At 44.5% G+C, this 16,505-nt stretch overlaps 1 protein-coding gene across 1 annotated transcript in view; it reads right to left on the bottom strand.

The window, feature by feature from the left end:
• celsr2 (cadherin, EGF LAG seven-pass G-type receptor 2) overlaps window positions 1–16,489 on the bottom strand; it is a 73,285-nt gene extending 56,796 nt beyond the window's left edge. The window contains exon 1 of the mRNA XM_084173795.1: window positions 12,765–16,489. Within this exon, the coding sequence (XP_084029921.1) occupies window positions 12,765–16,323 (3,559 nt within the window). The 5' untranslated portion in view covers window positions 16,324–16,489. The remainder of the gene's footprint in view (window positions 1–12,764) is intronic.
• Window positions 16,490–16,505: the final 16 nt, after the last annotated feature.

Below are 16,505 nucleotides of genomic sequence, written 5' to 3'. Positions count from 1 at the left end.
TGCAATGGAATGTATTTTTTTGTAATGTCAGTTGAGTTGAATCACCAAATCACAGCACATATTTAAGTGATAATGCCCGATAAGCCGGTGTTTGGAGGATATATTGGCACGGGTGTTGTTAGGCCAGAGACGAAGTCGAGGGCGGGTAAACCGTGCCAATATATCCTCCAAACACCGGCTTATCGGGCATTATCACTTTTATACTTCGGGTTACCAACATATTCAAATAATGATTTACATATTTTCATAAAAAAAGTTATTTTGATTAATTTATTCATACCATTTCATCCTTCCACAAGATAGTCCCGACACAAATCTAAGGTTGCTACCCAAGCCGGCTGGTCGTTCGTTCTATTGGTTCGGTTGCCAGAGACGCGACCCAGTCGTTCAGTCTTTTTGTTCTGTATCTATGGACGCGACCCATTCGTTCGTTCTAAGTGTTCCATTGCCATACTGGCTGGCAACGTTCTTATCCCTTGCTTGCAAGCCAACTACGGCTAATTTACAGTCACGTCAAACGTAAAAAAGAATAACAACAGTAGCTGCATTTGCAATTGTTTAAGCTGTTTTCTAGTGACATTTATTTGGATACATCCATAACAATGAGCTAATGAGGCACGATTTTGTGTACAACACAGATAACACAATCACTTCAAACACTGACGCTGTAAAGACTGCAAACTAGCTGCACCTTGTTTCGCTTTACCTTTTTTCAATTTACATTTCTTTGTATATATCCATAAAAATGATGCCAGCTGATTCATGTTTTCGACTGGCTGAGAAACACTGCCTGCCTGTCTGTCTGTCTCGTCCCGACCCCTACACGTTCATTACTATGGGACAGCTGGAGATCGAATTTGAAAATTGAAACAATGTTGCAAATGTCGGAAAGACAATCAGCAAGGTGTATACAAATCTCCGCTGTTGAAAACAAAATGTTAGTCTAAAAGAAATGTGAGATAATGTCTAGATTATTTTTATAGTGGAGATCAAGTTTATAATTTGCCTGGCTGGGCTGATGAGACAGTATATTGCGCAGTCAGATGGAACAGAGTAAATAGGCATTTTAACATCATAGATTTAGCCTGAGGTAACTTGTGGAATAGACACTGGCTGGAATGCGCTTTTAACCAATCAGCATTCAGGATTAGACCCACCCGTTTTATATTGACGGATACACTTCCTGCTTTTACTTCCTGCTTTGCTCCTCGCAATGGCCGCCAGTCTACCCATTATGCCATCATTGACTTGAATGGGGACGCCCGTTCTATTCATTCTACTTCTATGGCAGCACATGCAGTCAGAAGCGGAGGAGAGTTAAAAATAATATATTATATTTTTGCTATTCAAACTTTTAATACGGTGACCGCAGTCATTCGGCTGTCCAATAACCGTCAAATTCCATGAGTGTCACAGCCCTAGACGTGGGTGACCTAGGACCACTGTGGTAATTAAATACATTCATTATAGAGGGACTCCACTGCCCTTGGATGACCCTGGATAATTTATTACAGTTATTAAAGCTTCTTCAGGCTTGGGATTGTGGTAGTCATGGAACAGCTTCGTTCTGCCAGAACCTTGACAGAATTATAAGGCCCTTCTTCCAGTGGTCATTCATTACAGTCAGGCTCCATCAAAATAGAGACCTACTTTTACAAAAAGATGTGTCAGTGCACAGCCACATCAAAGTGATGCCTTTGATAAGAGGTATGCCATAGTCCATAAAGTTGAGTCTATGAAGTAGGCTACCTTTGGATTATCCACTCAGAGATGTTGGTGCCATGGACATGAAATTGTTAAAGGCATAGACTGGAACATTCTTTGACAAACTAAAGATTGGTTTCTAAAAAGGCTTGCTGGAGTTTCAGGAATTGATGTTTGCAAGGTGAAATCCACAATTCGGGAAGTTAACAAGTCTTAATGAGAGTATTTTGAGGCCTAGGTTGCCTAGGGTTTCATGGGAACTAAATTGAGTTCTCTTCCACCTGAACAGAACACTGACATACAGGACCAGAGAGCTCTCAGCAGGAAAGCAGGCCTAATCCACCGCTACAAGCCAATCAGCAAGCAGGGATCACGGTCCAATCAGAACTCCATCAAAGGAGTGGGGAAGTCAGTCCTCTGAGACATTAGTGGGGTTCACCTGGGTTAAAGATTTGAGGGGGGAGCAGCCGAGCAGGAGTTTACCACATGCTGCTATTGTAGACGGGGCATTGTAGCAGGGTAGGAGTTGGGAGGTTTAAATCTCTGACTGTGGTAGTAATAAAACCAGCAAGAGAGCCATTTGTTAGATCATGCTAATCAGTGGGCTTGGTTGCTCATTAAATCAGCCGAGCATGTTCACTTAGTGATGTTCTTTTAATTAAAAAGCTGAAATTTGAAATCCCGACGATCAAAAGGAAAAAGCGGCTCTTGAGAACGTATTAAAACATAATTGGGGAATGTGTTGAATTAACCAGGGCTGAAACATGAAACAGGCTGCAGTCGCTGCCTGCCAGCCTACATGATGGTTAGTTAGTTGTGGGTGGGGGTTACGACTTGGGGAGGGATGGAGCGAGGGAGCGGGAAGGGGGGGTCCTTGATGCTTTGCGCCAGCCACTCCTCTCCCATCCCCCACTGCATGGACCCCCGCAGGACCAGCAACGGCCAAAGTGACACTCCTCTTCTGGATACAGTCCCCCTAACGCCCCCCACCAGGCAGGCGACCAGACCCCCTCCCCAACAACGGTTCACATCACCATCTTTACTGTCCGCAATCCCACAATCCTCCTCAAGACCTCACCCTCACCACACATCCAATGAGAGTCTGACAACCCTGTAATGGACTGACTGAAGCTCAGACAACACAGCATGAAAGCTGATTTAATTCTCTAAGCTCCCACAATATTGTCCATTATCCAACACCAAGTGCACAATAAACCAAGAACGGAAGCAGAGGCAGTTAACTGCCACCTCTGAATGTAGACATCTGACTCAGAGACCAAACAGTCAAACCATATGGGCCCTGGAGTGATGGGAGAGTATACAAATTGTTTAAAAACTACACAAACTTAACTGTGGCTTGGATCCCTAACTAAAGCATACATTATCCTGTAAGGAGGGCAGATTGGTGATTGGTTTTGGACAATGTGCCCTTGGCCTCCAGCAGAGTGAAGGGGTTAATGGCTTGGTCCCATTGTTGGGAGACAGCTGCTGTATGATTAACATGAGCACTTCATATATCACACAGCGAGCCCACGTTGCCCCTCTGTGAGACTGAGGAGGGGTGACTATGGAGAGAGTATGTTCTAACTCCTACGCAACAGATTTGATGTAATTCATCTCGGAATGATGTAAAGCCAATTAAATTGCACAAAATTAATTCATTTGTTTGACAGCATCATAAAATGACTGATGAATGCGGCCAAATGGATTAGTCGTCTTTGGTCTTTGTGTCTGCGTGCACGTACGTGTACATAAGGATGGTGTGAAATTAAGGGTTATACAGTGCCTTCAGAAAGTATTCATACCCCTTGACTAATTCCACATTTTGTGTTACAGCCTGAATTCAAAATGGCTGAATGTATTTACTTTTTCTCTCACCCATCTACACACACACACAACCCCATAATGACAAAGTAAAAAAAATATGTTGACATTTTTGCAAATGTATTGATAATGAAATACAGAAAAATAATTTACATAAGTATTCACAACGCTGAGTCAACACTTTACAATCACCTTTGGCAGCAATTAAAGCTGTGAGTCTTTCTGGGTACGTCTCTAAGAGCTTTGCGCACCTGGATTGTACAATATTTGCACATTATTCTTCAAGCTCTGTCAAGTTGGTTGTTGATCATTGCTAGACAGCCATTTTCAAGTCTTGCCATAGATTTTCAAGCCGATTTTAGTCAAAACTGTAACTAGGCCACTCAAGAACATTCAATGTTGTCTTGGTAAGAGACTTGTGTTTTAGGTCATTGTCCTGCTGAAAGGTGAATTTGTCTCCCAGTGTCTGTTGGAAAGCAGACTGAACCAGGTTTTCCTCTAGGATTTTGCCTGTGCTTAGCTCTATTGTGTTTCTTTTTATCCTAAAAAACTCCCTAGTCCTTGCTGATGTCAAGCATACCCATAACATGATGCAGTCACCACCATGCTTGAAAATATGAAGAGTGGTACTCAGTGATGTGTTGTGTTGGATTTGCCCCAAACATAACGCTTTGTATTCAGGACATAAAGTTAATTTCTTTGCCACGTTTTTTGCAGTTTTACTTTAGTGCCTTATGGCAAACAGTATGCATGTTTTGGAATTTTACAAAAATTCTGTACAGGCTTCCTTCTTTTCACTCTGTCATTTAGGTTAGTGTTGTGGAGTAACTACAATGTTGTTGATCCATCCTCAGTTTTCTCCTATCACAGCCATTGAACTCTGTAACTGTTTTAAAGTCACCATTGGCCTCATGGTGAAATCCCTGAGCGGTTTTCTTCCTCTCCGGAAACTGAGTTAGGTAGGACGCCTGTATCTTCGTAGTGACTGGTTGTATTGATACACCATTCAAAGTTTCATTAATAACTTCACCATGCTCAAAGGGATATTCAATGTCAACTTTTTTTTTTTATTACCCATCTACCAATAGGTGCCCTTCTTTGCGAGGCATTGGAAAACCTCCCTGGTTTTGTAGTTGAATCTGTGTTTGAAATTCTCTGCTCGACTGAGGGACCTTACAGGTAATTGTATGTGTGGGGTACAGAGATGAGGTAGTCATTCAAAAAAATAATGTTAAACACTATTATTGCAGTGAGTCAATGCAACTTGTTAAGCACATTTTTACTCCTGAACTTATTTAGGCTTGCCATAACAAAGGGGTTGAATACTTATTGACTCAAGACATTTCAGCTTTTAATGAATTTGTACAACTTTCTAAAAACATAATTCCACTTTGACATTATTATTTAAATCATTTTAAATTCAGGCTGTAACACAACAAAATGTGGAAAATACTTTCTGAAGGCATTGTAAATATGCATAAATCTGATCCAAACCTGCAATCAAAACAATCAAGTGTAATTACTGAGTGATTACTGGATATCAATTTTCTCCTCCTATAGAGCAAACCAAAACACTATGTCATGAGAAAATGCAAAAAGAACAACAGCATCACAACCTAGCCTCACATTTCCTTCAACGTCTGGAATTAGAAAGAGCCTCTGGAGCACAATGTCAAACCACTGAGGCATTTTAATCCAGAAGATTTTTGGAGCAGCCACATAATTCAGGGTCTCACTCTCACAGCGCAGGTGGAGATCTGGTTGACCTGGCCGATATGGCGCTAGGACACCAAGCACTACAGCCTGACACAGTGGACAACTCTCCTCTGTATTAAAACCAAAAGAACTACATTCTCTAGCATTCCACAGATTTGTCCTTATTATGAGAGGGCTTAGCGCCAAAGAAGAGGATCAGTGCAGTTCAAATCAAAACATTTGCATATTAAAAGGAAAACCGTTGTCAGCACTATAGTAAAGAGACAGCATGGAGAGACGTGGCCAAGCATAAAGCTGGTATTCAAGCATACTGATACTCATTCGATATTCGTGGTACTAACTGAGTGGATGTAGGCGTGATGATGATCATCATCAATGTCACATAACTCAAACAGAAGACTGTTTAAGTTGAAAAACATAGGCAACATCCAATATTATAGAGATTTCTCAAATAGTAGAGACTCTAAAACAGTGACCAATGACCCATTGCAGGATAGTCTGCAGGGTAGTCTACTAATGCTTTCTAAGACATGCCTTAAGACTTTAGAAAATGTGAACCTGCAACTATTTATATTCTAAAAACACCACTAATACCCTTGGAAAACCTCAATTAGAAAATAAATAATGGAGGTGACCTTGTTAAAAAACAATTTATTCCTGAATGCCGTGCAAGTGGTTGAAACAAAACATCTAAAATAATCAAATTCTGCCCAGTCCTTTTTGGCATGGCTGATAAGCATCCAACTTAAGGACAACAATCTGCCTAGTTTCATTTGAACAGCTGAAAGAGTAAGATTGATGCCATCTTCTAACAATGCAACTAACCATGGCTCCAAAAGAAACCACCTGGCTAGTTAGCTGGAAGGCCTCAGATTATCACCATGCCACCCTAGTTGGTGCTAATAACCATATGAGTTTCAGCACCTCACACACTAGGAACTAACTAGGAAACATTTCTTCATGTCTACTACCAAAGTCTGAAGGCCCAATGCTGACATTCTACCCTCTTCGGTAGGAGCCCATGAAACCAGGTCACTGTGTAATTTCTCGATGGTTTGATGGTAAATGAGTGCAATGTAGCTTGCAAGTCAGCGATCTGTTAAATAAACATATCTGTTGCTCACAGCAGTACTAGAGCCACACAACATGTTCACGTGACAGATTTTTCTATTCCACCGGACTTAAATTACAGTTTCAAATGACGGAGGGAGGAGGAAAGGAGAAGTAGTAGTAAAGTTTTTTTTATTGTATACATAACAAAAAGAGTACCCCAGCTCAGAAATGTGGCAATGCAGAGGATGGCTGAACCTTGAATAAATAAATAAAATCTAATCTATGGAATACAAAGTGTTTCAGAAATAACTGTAATATTGTCACCAGAACATATATTAATCTCAAAGTAACCAACTCATACCTTAACAACATGGCAGCAAAGACAGTACAGTATGAAGATAGGCAGAAACTGCTTCTCCAATAGAAATCCCAGATCACACTTGTAGGCGATGTCATGGCGACGTTGGCTAGCTAAACTCATGCATAGAAACACGTCATCGGCTCGAATGTCTCGCACCGAACTGCGCATGTGCAGGCCGTCAAATCAAAGGCACTCCTTCGATATAAAGTTGTTTTTGACAAATGAAAACGTGTCAGTTTGTCACTTTCACAAGGTTGGAGTAATAACATGTTCAACTAAAGACATTGGCTCAAATCAAGGTTGTCTTTAGATTGAGAAAATGAACAACTAAGGAATAATTTTTCACTTCTCAAACCCCGGCCTGGTCTGCGTCGCAAGCGTTTCTCTGAAGTCTTGCGATGTTGCGCCTCTGGATTTAGAAACTCTGATGGCGGTGCTAGCAGACATGGTCAGACCCCCATGAAGACTACAGGACCAGAACAAACAAGGGGGACAAACCCAGACAGAGCTAAATTCCCCACCCCATTGTCTGCAGTGATAGTGGGGGACAATACAGGACGACCCTGCAATATGTGATAACGCCAACATGCCTGACCCTACCCAAGCCCAGCCATGCACCAACCCTAATCCAAAACACTGGGATGATGTCATCCCCGCTTATCCCGACCGTAAGAACAACAAAGAGGAGAGAGAGAGAGAGAAAAAGGGAGCGCAAAGGAGTCGCTCTCATAGAGAAAGCAGCCAACGGAAGGAAATCAGATACACTCTCGACACATCTGTGTCACAAAACAAAAGGTTTAGACAACACCTGGCCACCCTGTACTTTACTCTGGTAAGGGTTTCACAGAGAGGTTACAAAGCTCTGAGCTGTTGACATCCATTAAATGTTAGCTCCTGTACTCTCACCGTCAAAAAAAAAAGAACAAAGTGGTATCGGTCAAGGAGACAACCCAAGGCAAATAGTGCCTTGAAGGTTTAGTGATTAAAGTTTAGGTCACCTTTTCTAAACTTAAAGCAATCCATTGTTTTTGCCAACATAAAATTACCAACAATGTATACACGTTACTTGTCAGTCAAAAAAATTGTAACCACACATAGGCAGAATAGATTGTATGTATCAAAATAGTTTGTCCCATTCAAAAAAGGTCAAACGGTGAAAGAGAACAGTCGAGCAGTAGGACAGGTCACTGTGGCTGGCCTCACAGACCCCTGTGTCCAAAGCAAGACTCATTGGGGTCTATCCTTCACTGGGGAGCGGGAGACAGCAACAGTTCGCTCAAAAGTAGCCCTGTTGCACTTTAGAACTTATGTGCTGCCCCTCCCCCCATCTTCCCTCCACAAAGGGACCTTCCCCCCCTTGTCCCCACCCACCAGGAATTTCTCAGGCATTGCTGGGGTCACCATGACAACTCGGTGCTTAACAAAGCATTTATCTTAGGCATTCTTCCTTTCACAGGGGAGAGAGGGAACAACAGTCAAAGGAGAAATGGGGAGAAAAGAAAGAGGGTGGAGGAGCTTGAAAGGATGGGGAAGGGGGCCGTGGAGAGATTGCTGAGAATCATGGACACAGAGATAGAAGAGGAGGGATTGATGACTGATGAATGTAAGAGGGAAAGAATCAAGGTGATAGGTGATGTTAGAGTGAAGAGCAGAAGTGGTGGACAAAGTGCTACAGACATTCCAAGCAGGGCTGTGACTAATGTCTTCTTGGGGGGCAACAGAGGTATGGAGAGAGATAAAGGGCCATTACAAGCAAGTCAGCACAAACATGCACACACCAACAGATAGGTGCTACATCATGGAAATTGTATGCCATATTGCGCGACAGTGTAAAGGCCAAGGGTATTTCTGGGTATAAGCACAAGTTCTCAACTTCTTGCTCTCCATTCATCCATGTCTGCGTAGCCATGGGGAAAACCCATTGGCTTCAAACACTAACCGAAGGGCGAGAGGAAAACTGCTACACTAGTGCATTCATCCATACCTCAGCTAATATTAGAGCCAGCCAGACCATGTCCCCTGGCAGCGATCAGCCACAGAGGAAGTCCATCCACAGACAACAGCCCAGTCTTAATACACTGTAATGTAATTACATAGACTGGGACTGGCTTGGCACGGATTTAGATGTGATGGACGAGTGGCTTCCTTAAAATTCCACTCTTGTCCTGTTATGTTATGTGGTGAATGGTGACAGCGGGAAAATGGACGCCTTAAAAAACACCATTCAAACACACAGAATATGGACTCACTGCCTGGGAACTGTCTCACATTCAAATCAGATATTTGAATATTCAAAACAAGCTGAACATTGTAAATGCAGTTAGTCTTCTTAAGTCTAGCTTAATTGAAAGAGAACCAATGTAACGTTACTTCATGTTTACAAGGTCTCAAACAATATTTGCATGTGTGTAATTGTCTTGAAATAAGATTTGTGACAGATAATCACAAAGCAATGCAAAGCACTATAGAAATGGATTCTGTTGTCAACATCTCAGTCCCAAATTCAGATCCAATTCCTTGAACATTTCCTTAATCCTAGTGAAACCGATAAATGTGTAGTTGATGACATTGTTGACCAAGGGTGGCACTGAGAACAATCAAAGGTCAGGGGTCAGCGATGATGGTTCAGAGGGGTTGGTGAGAGGAGACAGGAGAGGAGTTTCCCTATGGAAAATCCCCAGTTTACTGACTACTGATGATATAACCAGTGACAGTACCTCCCGGGGCAGAGACCACCTAGGTAGACAACATAGCATGCTTGCTACTAGCATGTCATCTGTGAGCTAATGCATGACCTGCCGTGCGCTCTGAGGCAAATCAAGCTGCCATGTTCAGTCAGAGGGGAGGGCTTGACCATTTAATCTCAGTGCTGATGACTATAACAGTGGGAATGTGCAGTATGTTGACAACAGAGGCTTCTGGTTTCACGAATTTCATCAAAGGAACAAACATGCCAAGGTAAATACCATGGTGTTTATTCTAGAACAATCTTCAGGTAAGAACATGGAGGGAGAGTATTCCATCAAACTCAGTAGCGAGGATGAGATGAAGGAAGATAAATCCCCTCAGCATCAAAAGCACACATACATTAATGCAAGCTCACACATGCAGGAAGCAGCAGTAGATCAGCTCAGCAGTATAACAACGTTGGCGCTACAGAGCACAGGTTCTGCCACATCAATTATTTATCCCACAGCCTGGTACAGCACGTTCAGAAACATCTTCATAACTCCTGGTTGGGCTGATCTGGTGTAAATTCTGTTCCTCAATTCAGGAAGGAGAATAGGATCCAACAATCCTCACAAATCTGTAATCAACTGTATTTACAACCATAATCTGGGCAGCAGCAATTAATCCAGAGATTTTAACTCCCATGGCCAGCGATATGGAACGTCTACCCCACAAATCTGTAATCAGCTGTATTTACAACCGTAATCTGGGCAGCAGCAATTCATCCAGAGATTTTAACTCCCATGGCCAGCGATATGGAACGTTTAATCTAGCACATTAGCCGGGGTATCCCTCATACCCGTGTTTATTGGTAAGGCCCACACGGACAGCACCATGGCTGAAAACTGGGTCACTAATTGGCTAAGCAAAGGATTAATTAAACGTATAATTGCCAGGGCTGCTATCTGAGCAGCTACAAAGAGTGCAATATGGACCCACCATGCCAATCAAAGGCTATTCAACCCTGCACCACTCCGATGAAACAGTATAGTATAGATGGGTATAGCTATTATTCAACCTTTCTCAAACCTTTTGTTGTTCCTCAACATCAGTACATCTAGATACAGTAACAATATTTACCTGAAGTGATGCACCTTAGCAGTATAATGTGTGGTTGAAGTGATATGATCTGTTGCATTTCATCACAGACTAGTTGAGGCTAATGGAATCATCCATTATATGGCATCACCTCATAAATCAGAGAGCATATAGGGAAGATAATGGGAGGATGTGAAGTCGTCAAGGGAAGAGTTCTCAGAATTGGGGTCAACAACATCTATTCTACAGGCAGGCACCAGTACCGTTCATTTAAGTCTCTCCCTCCCTCTCTATCTCTCTACCATAATCCCTCTTTCTTTATTTACCTTTCTCATCACCTCTGCATCTTCACATGTTCTATTCATCTTACGCCAAAGTGACTTTCCTATTCTTTCTATTAACCACCTCTTTCTCCCTCCTTCTTCCCCGCTCTCCCTCCTCTTTCACCCAGAGGGGTATTGACACACATACCCCAGCAGGTGCGGGACGCGGCGAGAAGCCGGCCGTCTAATTGGTCCTTGGTAGAGTCACAGCTGTTGCCCCCAACCAGGGCCTAGCATGAGCTCCTCGCGCCTGCCTCTGAATCGACCGCTCACCATTGTCTCCCAGAAAGAGAGACAGCTATCTCATCTGTCACCGGGGACTCCTCCTTTAAAGAGGCTCCAGGGAGGAGAAGCAGTAAAACCACCAAAAAACAAAGCAGTGCTCCAATACATTACAAAGGCTACCCACTGCTGACCATGTAGTATCTGGCACTCAGAACCAACTCAGCCAGCCCAGCACTGTCTATTGATCTAGTAAATAGGAATGCTATACTTATATTCACCAATTATCCCATGATGATATCTGACCCTCTCACATTAGACTATACCTCTGCATCCATCAGAGTAAAGATAAAAATAGGAAAGTTTTAATCCAACTGCTTAAACTTATTTTATCTAGTTAAATGGACGCTTTGATGTCAGATCCCTGACTGAAAAGCAGTGTCACATTTAAAAAGGTGCTGTTTGCTGTGGTTACTCCTCTCTTTTAATTAGAGCCAAGGTCATAAAGGAACCAGCTCTACAGCCTGGCTCCCAGAAACCAAGGGCCACAAATCTCTCTCCCAACTCTGCCACAGCAATTCAAGTTTAGTCACATTTTTGTAGCAAATAAAATGCTCTGTAATTAGCGCTGACAGGTGAAATTACCAGTGCAGACTCAAAGACAAACAAGAGGTTAGAGAAGACAACACAGCTCACTGGTTTTCATGAGCTGGCTACTATAACTCTCCAAATGTAAAAGCTATTTGTTTGGTGCTACCCAAGACCCATGCCTTACCTTTATCGTTGCAGTGCATTTAAAATTAATCATCTAAGTTAATTACTTTCCAGGTCTAAAAAGTCTATGTTCACAGATGGCACTGTCAATCATGGCTTGAAACATGACATATAGGCCTAGCATAAAATATAGCCATAAGGCCTATGTTTGGTTCATGCTACATTTGTTAACAAAAGGTCATTCAAATGCTGGGAAGACAATGTAAACACAGTGCTCGGTCTGATATTACAAAGAATGACTGAGTAACTAGGGAAATATCATGCCAATCTGGCATGTGATACAAAATATATGGGAAAAATTCATCATTGTTTTATCCTCAGTTTGACATCAAATGTCATCATAGTGTGAGTACACAGACTATAAAACAGTCCATAATTGAATTAGATCTTGTGTCCTAGCTGAAAATGAAGGTTTTATGTTGGGCAATTATGGAAAATGATCCAGACCCACTGGAGTGTATTTCCCACAGGAGCAGGCCATCCGGCTGCAGACATGCACAGATAAACTGCTATTTAAATTCAGGACAACACATTGATCTACATCAAGCCTGGGCATGGCCGCCTGCTCTTTAACAAGATGACCAAACTATAACATAAAAACAAACTCCAAGAAGATTAACTAAAATTCACCAGTAAACCAAACAAATCTCCTGACCTGTGATATTGCATCTCCCTGCCTGGATGCAAAAAAGCACAATCTAGTCTAGAGATGACTGAATGTTAATTCTAACTCATGATTAATATTGAATTAACGAAGATTTAATATTGAAACACTGAAGCAGAGGAGGTCATACATAAAACAGTGCCAATGGCATGCAAAGTGTTCAACTCCATCTGTGTCATAAAAAGTACATTTTGTAAATTGTAATGTTGAAAATGTTCAAGTGAGAAAGATAAGTAGGAACAACAAAATAACTTAATGAGGAAGAACAAATGCCTTCACTGCGCCTAACATTAAGCATACCAGAAAAGGTATTGGAAAAGGTATTAAAAACAACTGAGGACAGGGTTAGTCTTACCTGAGACAGATATCCTCATGGAGGCCTCCAGGGGTCTGTTGTTGTCTAGTGCCTGGCTCAGCCGGATCTCCCCCGTGCTCTGGTTCAGGATGACCAGGTTCAGCTCATTACCAGCCTCAAAGCTGTACTGGAGCTGGTCTGAGGCGTCTGGGTCATGGGCAGGGATCCGCCCAATCACCCCTGTGGGGAAGCTACTGGACTTGTCAGTGACATAATTATTGAAGATTATCTGGAAGTTTTTCAGCACTGGTACGTTGTCATTCTTGTCGACCAGCTTGATGTGCACAATGGCACGGCTGACCAGTGGGGCGGAGGTGGCCTGGACCACGATGACATACTCCAACCGCGTTTCGTAGTCGAGATCTGTCAGAGCAGTCAGTTCTCCTGAGAAGATGTCCAGCTGGAACACCTCTGGGATGTTTCCCTCTACTATCTGGTACATGATCTGGGCGTTGCTCCCCTCGTCTGGGTCTGAGGCTAATACGTGGGCCACTACCAGGCCTATGGGGCTGTTCTCCTCCACAAATATGTCAAACTCATCCTTCTCAAACACAGGAGGGTTGTCGTTCACATCCAGGATGGTCACTTGGATGTCCACGGATGTCTTGAGAGCAGGAACACCTTTATCCACAGCAAAGGCCTGCAGGTTGTAGAATGGCATGTTCTCTCGGTCCAGGCGACGCAGCGTTCGCACAATACCAGAGGTGGACTCAATTATGAAGTCACCATCGCCATCCTCTCCCCCTTGGAAAGTGTAGAAGACACGTCCATTGAGGCCAGAGTCTCGGTCAGTGGCAGAGACCTGGACTACGCTGGTAAACACTGGTACGTCCTCCATCACAGAGCCTAGGTAGTGGTCTCTGAGGAATCGAGGAGAGTTGTCATTCACATCATTCACCAGGATCTCCAGGTAAGTAGTGTCAGACTTCTGTGGGATGCCGTTGTCCCGGGCCGTGATGGCTAACGTGTAGGACACCTGATCTTCATAGTCCAGCCCCATCTGGGTGGTGACAGCACCTGTGTCTGAGTCAATGTCGAACTGGGGGATGCTGTCATCCATGAAGTAAGTTATACGTGCATTCTCCCCAGTGTCCTCATCTGTAGCACTGATCACCACAACGGTTGTGCCAACAGGTCTGTCCTCATTGATGTTGACTGTGTAATGGGAGCTCTGAAACACGGGCCGGTGAGTGTTGGCGTCGGTGACGTTGACGAACACCTTGGCAGTGTCGAAGAGTGTGCCGTCAGACGCGGTGACACTCAGGACGTATTGGCGCTCCAGCTTGTAGTCAAGGGGCAGGGCCAGGGTGATGAGGCCCCCTCCACTCTGGCTGGTGATGGAGAACCTGTTCCTGGTGTTCCCACTGGAGATCTGATACGTCACCACACTGTTGATATCCTGGTCCACTGCAGAAACCGTCACCACGCTCGTCCCCACGACGGCGTCCTCATTGAGGCGCATGTAGTATGACCTCTGTGTGAACTCTGGGTTGTTGTCGTTGACGTCGAGGATGGTCATGCTAACGCTAGCTGAGGAGGACATCACTGGGTGGCCATGATCACGGGCCTCCACCCCAAAGTTGTAGAAGTCCACGCTCTCCCTGTCCAGATCAGTGGCTACGACTATCCAACCAGTGCTGTTGTTGATGGAGAATGGGAAGTTGGGTGTGGTTTCAATGAGGCGGTACTCCAGCCTGGAATTGTCGCCGGAGTCTGCGTCAACAGCCTGGATGTGAATGATGGAATAACCCACCGGCACGTTCTCTAGCACTGTGGCCTGGAAGGGGGTGCTGACAAAAATGGGGGCGTTATCATTGACATCCAGCACCTGCACCGTTACCAGGCCACTGATGTTGGAGAGCGGCGGGCGTCCCCCGTCCTGAGCGCGGATGCGAATAGTGTATTCCTTGTTAGCCTCGTAGTCCAACTGACTGACCAGGTCCATCTTGCCTGTCTGGGCGTCAATGTAAAACTGGCCCCTGGTGTTGCCACTCATGATGCTGAAGTGAACCATGGCGTTACTCCCTTTGTCCTGGTCTGTGGCAATCACTTGCAGGATCTCTGTGTTGGGTGCCATATCCTCCGGAACCTGCACCACATATCGCTTTTCACTGAACTGGGGACCATTATCATTGTCGTCCTCTACAATAATGTGAACTGTTGCCGTGGCGCTGCGGGGGGCGGGGTCACGACCCTGGTCGTTGGCCTCTACCAACAGCATGTAGGCCTCCACCGTCTCTCTATCCACTGGGCCCTTGGTGCGGATCACCCCCGACCTGGAGTCAATCTCAAAAACATCGTTCGAACCGTTGCTGTTGAGGACGTGGTACAGGATGTTACCGTTGACCGGGGCGTCTCCGTCTGTGGCCCTGACGGTCAGCACCTCGTAGCCAATCTCTAGGTTCTCCCTAACACTCTCCTTGTAGTCCTGTTGTTCAAAGACGGGATCATGGTCATTAGTGTCGCTCACTGTGATGGTGAGGGTGGCCATGGCCGTACGGCGGGGAGTGCCGTGGTCAACAGCGGTCACACGGAATACATGGGTGTCCTTCTGCTCTCTATCCAGGACCTCCACAGTGGAGACTGCACCATTGACTGGGTCCACAGCAAATAGGTTGTTGGAGCGGCTGTCAAACAGGGCCTCTATGAAGTACTCCAGCCTGCCTGCCTCCCCCTCATCAGCATCTACTGCCTTCAAAACAACTACAGGAGTTCCAGCTGGCTTATTCTCTGCCACAGCCACCTGGTACATAGGAGGCTGAAACTGGGGGCTACTGTTGACAGCCCTCTTGCTCCTGCTCACTATGCCTGACTCAGACTGGGCAGCCTGCTGTAGTAACTTCCCCAAGTGGCCCTGTTTGAAGGAGCCTTGACCCACCCGCCAGTGGACTGAGATGCTGTTCACTTTAGCTTCCCTATTATCTCCTATGTATTGGTTACAATGTAAGTCTAGCTCAAGAAGTGTGTCGTGTTTCAAACACAGTGTATTGGACACAACCAATTGCCCCTCCGAAAAGTAGAACTCCGAACTCCTAATCACCTTGCAGTGCGTACTGCTGTGGGTCGGAGAGCCGGGTAGTAGATCCCATACCCGGAGGAGCGCAGTACCAGACTCGTGGCATTCTATCTGATGATTATGGGCTTTAAACAAACTGATGATCTCCAAGTCCCATTGAGATTTCCTTTTGTGTTTACTAGAACAGTTCCTGCCGTGAACATACACATCATACTGGCTTGTGAGGAGGTGCCTCGACCCTGGGACATTGTTCATGCAGTCCACAACAGTGTACAAGGTGAAAGGGTTGGAGCTGAGCGAGGCACAATTTAAACTACCCGAAAGGATCACAATGCGCGCAAACGCATCAGTTTCAATAAAGGTCTTTGAGAATTTAGGAGCGATTACCTGGTCCAAAGTGCATGCCCCGCTCTGTTCAACACTTGCGATCACCGTCCCCTGCTCCGCATCCTCACTGATGTGTACACTGTAGCAATCCGACAGTGAAATGAGTTCAAACCAGCCGAAAATAATAAACAACAAATCCCACTTAATGACGGGCATTGCTCCTCGATAATGTTCAACCAGCTTTGAACGTAGGCTAATTACTGCCGCTTTTCTTAAACTTTCCGTCTAGTCGTTCCCTTTTGTTGCCGCATCCATGCTTTCACTACTATACAGTAGCTAATCCAATTGAATTGAGAGAAACGGCAGTCACCTTGCTTGCCAAAGCTTCTCACCATGCA

The sequence above is a fragment of the Coregonus lavaretus genome (assembly GCF_964263955.1).
Source record: "Coregonus lavaretus genome assembly, chromosome: 12".
Lineage (NCBI taxonomy): Eukaryota > Metazoa > Chordata > Actinopteri > Salmoniformes > Salmonidae > Coregonus > Coregonus lavaretus.
The sequence above is the reverse complement of the archived record's forward strand: the minus strand, read 5'-3'. Positions and strand labels throughout refer to the sequence as shown.